An 8,682-nucleotide genomic window follows, 5' to 3' on the forward strand; every position below is an offset into this window, starting at 1 on the left:
CACATAAGTAGAGGGCCTTAAGAGGACAATCACAAGCCTTATCCTGGCTCGCAAACCCTGATCAAATGTTTGTTCCAGGGTGGTGCCGAGTTCTCCTGGTGGATCCTCCTGGTATCTGACTGGGCCTCCTCGCGGTGTTCAGGGATCCCTTCCAGGCAGGTCTGAGGGTCCTGAAGTTCATTACTATGTGCTTGCTTCCCTTGTCCTTGCAACATGCATGACAGAACTGTGTTTATGTATGTTCAGGAGACTTAAAGGACACTCGGCTGGTAGGCAGGCATGATGGCCTTGGGTTTGTCTGTAGCTCTGGAAGAGGGACCTCTCAGAACAAATATATGTGTATATATTGGTTCAGAGCTGGACTCTGTTCCAACACCACAGGGACCTCTAAAGATCTTAGTGTTAAGTGGAGGAATCAGACCTGGGCTCCGAGGATAATACCCTGATACCCACAGGGCTCCATGAACTGCAGAGGAAGGCCCCTGAGCCCATCTCCTGATGGTAAGACAAAAACTGGGACCAGCATTCAAAGCAGCAGGAGTTCGGGCCTTGCCTTCCCAAACTGCCCCTCAGAGGCAGGTGACATTCATCCTGAAAGGGTTGCATGTCATGTATGACAGCATCCAGGTCAAGGATCCCAAGAGGAAGGACTGGGAAGGAGCGTAGGGATCCCCAGCCACAATGGTTGAGTTCTTTCTCTAATACAATCTTAAATCCCAAGATCCCAACCTGTGCTGTCTAGAGTAGGGGGTACTTGTAGCATCAAGCCAGAGGCACCCTTTTCCCCACTTTATCCACTACAGCAGCCTCTTAGCTCCTGGGTTTGTCAAGCATTGGCTAGCAGAGCTCTGTTTTGGGTTAGTCTTAGTGCCTGGGCTCTATCACGTGCCAGTCCCCAAACTACCCTAGGCCCCAACAACATCACCCTCCAGCGATGTTCAGAGGTGAAACTGCCATTCAGCCAAGTGTCAGAGCTTCAGGAGGCAGTGCCAACATGCAAGAACTACATGCCACAGGCGCAAGATGTGGACGAGGAGCCAATCCCAGAGGTCCTGCAGGGTCACTGTGACATGTTTGGCCTGGCCACAGTACAGACCCAGCACCACTCCAAGCAGAACGCACAGAGTCAACCACAGGAAGAGGGATCCACTGCAGGGTGCTGACTGGAGCGAAGAGCCACCGTGGGAAGCTGACCATCTGGGCACTATAGGGGGGGTGGCAGGTCAGTCCTGGGGCTCCCCAGTGAGACCCCGGGAAGTGCTCCCTCTCTCTGCTGGTGGGGCTGGTGTGGAGGGAGACTTATGTTGCTTGGCTGTTGACCTGCAGCTGGCCATCAGGATAACTGATGGTCAGTTAGGATCCTGGGGTGAGTCTCATGGAATCCATGGGACATGGACTCTTGTCCTCACCTGCCTAGGGAAGATTGCACCTATTTAGGGGTACTATTGCTCATTGACTTGTTTGGGATCTGGGGAGTGGCCCTGCAGGGATGGGGTCACTTCTAGGGTGATCAGGGGAGACTGAGTCAGGGTCCAGAGTGACTAGGGATGTGGGGACAGGGGTGTAGTTAAGGCTGTGTCTGGTTCTGCCCTTTAGAGGTGGAGGCCCAGGACCTGCTGGCAGATGGGGGCTTCTTCTCAGAACTCACCCTTGACGGAGGCTGTGGTGTCCCTGCAGGCAATGTCTGGGAAGGAGACCATAGATGATTTAGTTAGGAAAGTAAAGCTCTCCCACTCCACCACACAGAGGTACTGAGACAAGCCTCACTGGCCTAGCCTGTGAGCTGAACTACTCAGAACCTAACCCCTCTGTAGAGGGAGGTGGTGATGATCACATCCACATTCTCTCCTGTTGGCTGCTGTCCCGCTGAGCATGGCCCGTCTTCATGATCCCGTATTACAGACTTATTGGGGCTCTGTCTGGGAAGGCAGAGTAAGGACCAGCTTTTCTTGATGGTCCCAGACCATTCCAGAGTTGCAAGGGCACCTGCCCACCCCACCCCACCTAGACCCACACATCAAAGCTCCTGGCCCCTCTTACAGTGGACGGCCACCTCCAGGGGTTCTCGGAACCGCACATGCCTTGAAGTCCTTTGTGGCTCAGCCCCATGGCACCCATATTCCTGCCGCCTGGGTCTCAGGATAGAGGGGGGATGCTTCTTGTCACCGCCCTAGGGTGGAGATGGAGAACAAATGGCTGTTGAGCCCTTTCTGTTCAAGCCTGGCATCCGGGGCTGTGGTGTTTGCTGGCTCCCCTGGGCTACATGAAGCGGACCTACTGCAGGGGGACCAGAGAAGGGCATGGAGACTTCAGAACCAGCCATCCACCTTCCCAAACTCTTGCACAACTGCTCCATGGAATAACGCCTGGACAGTCATGAGTGAGCATGCTCAGTGGCTAGAAGGTCCAGGCTTTGTCCTAGGCTGTGTCCCCCATCAATCCTGGGGGTTCTGAGGGAAGCTCTCCACACCTGGAGGAACAACAGCAGTAGACCAAGGGTGCCAAGGATAGCCCCACCAACTGGAGATGGCTTGTACAGAATCCCACTGATCCCCAGAAAGATTGCCATAGGTCACAAGGCTCAGGCACTGAGAGCCCAGTGACCAGGGAACATGAATGGCAGGGGTCAGGTACAGAGCCTAACAACTTTCCTGAACTGTGTGCTTGTCTTGAGACACACGGGGTTTCTGACACTGTCCCTGGAGTTCTGACACAACCCCTTGGACAGGGTTTTCTAGAAAACTCTGGTCTTGCAGCCTCAGAGGTTGTTGGGCCCTCTTCTCCAAGAGGAAGTGTAACCCTCTGCTCCTCTCAACTCCTATACATTGGCCCAGAAGCCAGGCTATTGTTCAGACCCCAGTAGAGTTTGTGAGGGGGAACCTGAGACATGGGGTTGGTCCTCGCTTTTGAGGGCAGAGTCCATACGCTCTCTCAAGTGGGGCCTCAGCCGAGGCAGTGAACAGAGCTGATTATGGCTATAGCCAGCTGGGAGGCTAGGGTCTGTCCTATGTGACTCTCTCCCTCCCTTCACCTAGGCTGAACTTCAGGGTGTCAATTGCCAGGGGCTACCTTCCTGCGCTGCTCCAGTCATCCTGGGCATCACCTCCTGTGAGCCTCAGTGTCTTCAACTATGACCCAGGGCAGCAGGCTGCTTGTGGGACAGAGCACAGGGAAGCCAGGGCTATTTCTAAGTTGCCCCTGGCAGCGTACTGAACTATGCCCAGCTGGGTGAGAAGCCCTGGGGGCTTCTCTGCTCCACCTACAGCTGCCTGTGCTAAGGCTAGCCTGGCATATGGCTGCCTCTTCCTTGACCTGGCAGCAAGCGTCCGGGTCTGGGCTCCTCCCACTTGGAGCCCCTCTCCTGCTCTTTGAGTCTCTTCCCTCTCTTATCTTCTTGCTTCCTCCTGGGTGGAGCTGTCAACAGCCTCGCCAGCTGTGTCTTCACCCCTTCTCTTGCCCTTGCATCCTTCACCAACCAGCTCTGTAGCCATCCATGGCTCTTCCCTCCATCTCCACCCACCATCCTTGCCTGTCCCTCCATGTTCTTCATTCTGATTGTCATATGTCACACCTCACTGTCCTTGCATGCTGATTCCAAGCTGTGACCCGTGGCCTGGTGCAGAACAGAGTCTCCCCCTAGACTTGTGTGATCCTCTTTGTATCTCTGGCTGTGCTATGTGTGCCACGCCTGGTACTTTGACCAAACCAAGTCCTTCAAAATGGGGCCGTTTCCCTGTCTTGCACACAGCTCCCAGTCACATGACTTCCGGAGTTCCAGGGGCAGAAGATACCTTGAGAGCAAGGCCAGGGTTCCTGCCTGCCTTTCCGGCCTCTGCCCCTCCCCCTGCTCACAGAAGCAGCCTGTATCTCCAGAGCTAGTGTTTCAGGCTGTATGACTTTACCCTCTCTGTCAGGGGAGGTTGTGAGCCCCACGTGGCCCCCTCATTCTCTCTGGCTGGCTGGCGTGTCTGCGGGTGGGAGTCAGGGCACTGGACTCGAGCTGCAGACCTCATTTACTGGAGCATGGTCCTATGATAAGAAGACATTATTTACTGCACAAGCCGTGCCTATAGAGATAAAGATAAAAGGATGAGAAAATTTCTCCTTGAAAACCAGGCTGGCTTCCTGAGCCCCCACCGTTCTCACAGACCCGTAGACACCAGCTTCCCTCTGCAGGGCTCATGGTGCAGATAAATCCTGTGCCCTGCCAGCTGCAAAGCCGCACCATCAGCAATTTCCTTTGCGGGCACAGTCTTCATAATGACCACCTTTGATGACCGTGTAATATTCCTTTGGGTGCCAGTGTCCTGAGATTTACAGTTGCCCACCCACCCACCATCATGGACTGCTCAGGAAGACCCCAGTTTATCAAGGGAGTCTGTAGTGCTCTGAGATCCCTGATAAGTACATTCAATATTTCTGTCAATATGCTAAGCCCCACAGCAGAGGAGACACAGGGGACAGCGGACAGCAGGGGCTTCCCATTGTCAGGGTGCCCCACCAAGGAAAGACTTTTCCGGATGGTGCATTGCCTCTTCAGCGGCCTTTTTGTTGGGAGAGATGGGACACAATACAGCCCAGCCCACTTGTCTCTGTCCTCTTTGTCTTTCCCTCCATATCTCTGGCCCTGTCTGTCTCTGCGTAAGTGCATAATTCTCAGCCTGACTCCTGCCAGTTTCCATGTGCCGCTCTTTCTCTGAGTCCACCTTTCTTTTGCCACATCTCACTTTTGGGTTTACTGGTCTGTGGAGCAGTGCCCCTTGTCATCCCCCCGCTCCACACACAGATACAACAGCCCACAAGGCTTCAGCCGTGCCTTCCAACTCCTCTGGTCCTGTTCTGGGTGCAGATTCTGCTTTTGAGCCTGGGTTGAGGCCATGGGAGGTGCTGGGGAGTAAGAGACCACCATCCTCCTTCTTGGTAGGTAGAGACGCTGAGGTCAGAGAGAAAGGAGGTGTCCCTGGGCCACTGGCAAAGTGGTTCTCCTCTCTTAGGAACGGTGTGAGGCAACTTTCTTCCTTCACCCCACCCAGCTTCTCCCAGCTCTCTGACCTGGGGAATGCCTTGAAATGGGACTAAATGCCTGTTTCATGAGGTGTGGCTTCCACAGATTCCAGGGGCCATGCCCTTGAGGGCTGAGAGTAGGTAAAAGTGAGGAGCTCACTCTCACTCCAAGGAGGACCCCATTAAGGTCTCCCCAGGAATGGCTGCTTTGAAGGGTGACCCGGGGCCTCCACACAGTCTTCCACAGGAGATAATGGAATAAGTACAGCAGGTGGCTGAAGCCCTGTTCCAGTCTGCCCAGACGTGTTTGCACGGCTCCATTACTTCAGAAGGGAGCTTGTTCTCCTATCACAGCATCAGATTTTATTGCAATAGGGTAGGGAAGGGGCTGGCCACAAGTAACAGATAGGGAGGGAGGCAGGGGAAGGAGGGAGGAGGGCGGGGAGGGGAGTGGCTTCTGCTCCAGGCTCACTTTCAGGGAGGGTGCCACCTCCCATACTGTTACCCTATCCAGCACCCACTTTTTGGCCCTTTGTGGCCAGGGTCTGTTGTGGGATTGTGAGGCAATATGTGGGGGTATTCTTAAATGCTTACTTAACTTACTTTATTTTATGTGTGAGTGCTTTACCTGCATGTATGTATGTGTATCATGTGTGTGCAAGTTGCCCACTGAAATCAGAAGAGGGCGTCACATCCTGCGGATGGTGATGAGCTAGCATGTGGGTGCTGGGAACAAAATCCCCGCCCTCTGCAAGAGCAACAAATGTTCTTAACTACTGAGCTGTCTCTCTAGACCCATGTGTGTGTTTATACACACATAACGTATATGTTTGTGGGTGTGTATGTCTATGTAATGTATGCATACATGGGATTGTTTGACATATGAGTGGACATGTTTGTGTGAGCATGTGAATATTGACCTATGGAGAACCCATTTGTGCATGTAAATATAACTATGTGGCTTGTGTGTGCTAGCATGTGAGAATGTACATATTCATGTGATCTGTGTACACATAAGCATGTTTGCACATGCATGAATGTTCCCAAACCACATGTGTGTGCATGTGTGTGTGTTGTATGTGGGGTGTGTGAGTGTGTGTTGTATGTGTGTGTGAGTGTGTGTATGTGTGAATGTGTGTGGTGTGTGTGAATGTGTGTGATATGTGTTTCAGTGTGGTGTGTGGCATGTGTGTTAGAGGGTTGTATGTATGTGAATGTGTGTGTGTGTGTGTGTGTGTGTGTGTCTGGATTGGATCCTTATTTCTGTGGTCTCAATCAAGTAGAGAACTCCCTGGCTTTCACATGCTGATCAAAAAGTTCAGAGGGGGGCATCTGTGGTTCACATAGCCGATTCCCTCCTGCTGGCCCCAGAGCAGAGGCGCTGGCCCCAGCAGGGACAGGTGGTAGCTCGTAACTTGAGTGCATTTGCTCAGAGTCTGGCTCGTGACAGATGGGTGATAAAGGGTGGAAAGTAGTGCCAGTGCCTAGGGCCTGTGGGCACCATGGCTGAACCATGCTGGTCAGGGAAACAACACAGCAGCTGTCTCCTTAGAGTCAAGGCCTGGCTCCACTAGTCCGGGGACAGGGAAGGGAGCACTGTGCCCCAAAGAGTGGGCAATCCTGACGCAGGTAAAGAATGCCAGCCAGGCTGCAGAGCCAAGTGTGGACGTTGCACCCATGATCCAGGCAGGTGTACATGGTGTTTGCAGACAGCTAGAGCAAGACAGTCACAGAGAGAAGGGCTCTGTCCCAAATTCAGCCCCGGTGTTCTGAACTGGGGGCTCTGGAGCTCCTGCTTCCTTACTGGATCCCAAACCTAGACTGTCTTCCAGGGCCTGTCCAAAGACCCTTTCTCCATCACCTTATGTTGGAGTTTTTGGGGAGTCAGCAGTGTCCCCCATAACACATCTCTTTCACCAGCCTGGCTATCTATACCTCTGTGCCTGTCATCCCCTTCACAACCTCCACGGTCTGTGGTGTGTTTTGGAGAGTCTCTAGGGTGGGCAGTGTGCCGAGTACAACAGCTGGCACCCTTCCAGCCCTGCCATCCCCACACAGGGAAGTCCTTCCCCAGATCTGACTGGTGTCTGGCACTGAGCTTGGCAGCCATGGCTGCCCGCTGCCCACCTCACACTTTCGCCATGCTGGGGACCTGAAGGAAGAGGCGGTCCCCACATCTGAGCAGTGCTGGATTTCCTTGCTGACTTGCTGCAAAATCACCTCTCTGGAGGGACTGGAGGTAGCTTAGCATGCTGGGAGGCCAGAACCTCTGAGGGGCTTTCCTTGCATGAACATTCACACAGACAGGAGCCATATGCACTGCTGATTCCTCCCCCCACTCCCCAACTCCTCACCTCCCACCCGTACTCCCCACCCCCCACCCATCCACCCTCACGCCACACACACACACACTCTCACACTCACGCACATCAAACCCTGCCCACCTGGGCTCCTGTGGCATTGTGCGTGTCTTGTGTCTGGCTGCTCACCTGCCTTGTCCTGTGATCTGCTGCCGGTCAGAGCCCCACATGAGGCAGGAACTGGAGCTGTTGCTCACAGAGCACCTGAGAAGTTTCCGTTACAGAGACATGGGGGCAGTGGCCTTGGCAGCCTCAGGGTTGGCCGCCCGCTGGTCTCTGGACAGCTGGATTTATAGGGGGGCTGCTGTACGCAGGGCCTGGTGGCCCCCAGTAGAGTCGAATGCTATCCCAGGCACCTCAGCAGCTTGGACGAAGGCCTATGAAGGGACGTGGACAAGACAGAGGTGGATGTCTGCTGCTCCCCTTCCCAGCTGGAAAGAAAACAGGAAGCTGTGGACACCCCTGCCCCCTCGCCTCCCTTTTGCAGGGCTGGAGGCAAAGTGCAGGCCAGTCAGGCAGTGGGGTCCCTGGAAGGGCTGGTGTCCCTAAGCTGGTGCTCCAGCCAGGAATAGTCTGGAAGCTCCCCAGATAGCAAACATTCCTAACTTAAGTGAGCGGGAGGGTGCTAAGGAAGGATCTCAGCTAGGCTGGTCTCTGCTGGCTCTCATGCGCCCCTGGCCCAGAACCAAGGAGCAGGAACGGGCACTGGAACCACGTCCCCGAGGCCTGATCATGTGAGATGTTGGGTCTGCACAGCCCAGTGGCATTTGGCTCGGGTAGTGACAGCAGCACAGGTGATGGTGGTGTGCTGAGGAGATTGGGGGACCCTCAGAGTGAAGCAGGGTTGATCTAGCCTCTAGGCAGCGTGGATTCTCCCCTTTTAGAGGGCCTCAGCTGAGCTAAGCCCTGGGCATTGCAAGCCATATGCCAGCTGCCTAGGTATGGGGCAGCTCAGATCTGCTCTGCAGCAGTGCCCAAAAGAAGGGGTCATCGGCCTAACAGGACATGCCCAAGCTGGGAAGACTGACTGGCATCTGATTCAGCCCTCTGCTGCTCTGGGAGCAGCCCCTGGCTCTGTGCTCTGTAATGAGATGCTTACTATCCTGTGTGACTAAAGGCCAGTGCTCCAGCATCTAGGTTTGAACGGGTCACCTCCCTGCTCCTTCCAAAAATGTTCTGGCCTTGGGCAGGGCATGGGCTTAGGGCTATTGTTAGGTGTAACCACACGGACTCTTGGAGCACCAGGGACCTGGGTTATACTGAACCATCCCTCTGTTCCGTATGCATATGAAGACACCCGGCATTCTGGGATTCCCAG

At 54.4% G+C, this 8,682-nt stretch overlaps 1 protein-coding gene across 1 annotated transcript; it reads right to left on the minus strand.

Annotated features, from left to right (window-relative positions):
* Window positions 1–968: 968 nt before the first annotated feature.
* C7H14orf180 (chromosome 7 C14orf180 homolog) lies at window positions 969–4,013 on the minus strand. The gene is made up of 4 exons (XM_038338100.1): window positions 3,903–4,013; window positions 2,041–2,170; window positions 1,649–1,684; window positions 969–1,204 (listed from the first exon to the last, which is right to left on the minus strand). The coding sequence occupies exons 1-4, from the start codon at window positions 4,011–4,013 to the stop codon at window positions 969–971; spliced, it is 513 nt and encodes a 170-aa protein (XP_038194028.1).
* Between the last annotated feature and the right edge of the window lie 4,669 nt (window positions 4,014–8,682).

Source organism: Arvicola amphibius, chromosome 7 (assembly GCF_903992535.2).
Source record: "Arvicola amphibius chromosome 7, mArvAmp1.2, whole genome shotgun sequence".
NCBI classification, from domain to species: domain Eukaryota; kingdom Metazoa; phylum Chordata; class Mammalia; order Rodentia; family Cricetidae; genus Arvicola; species Arvicola amphibius.

What these genes read in the sequence shown, in the direction of transcription:
- C7H14orf180 (XM_038338100.1), bottom strand. Translation starts at nt 4,013, where the DNA reads ATGAGGTCTGCAGCTCGAGTCCAGTGCCCTGACTCCCACCCGCAGACA. An exon ending in AACCTCCCCTGACAGAGAGG is followed by an intron (nt 2,171 to 3,902) that starts GTAAAGTCATAC and finishes TCTCCACCCTAG; the next exon opens with GGCGGTGACAAGAAGCATCC. An exon ending in CACCACAGCCTCCGTCAAGG is followed by an intron (nt 1,205 to 1,648) that starts GTGAGTTCTGAG and finishes CCCCCCCTATAG; the next exon opens with TGCCCAGATGGTCAGCTTCC.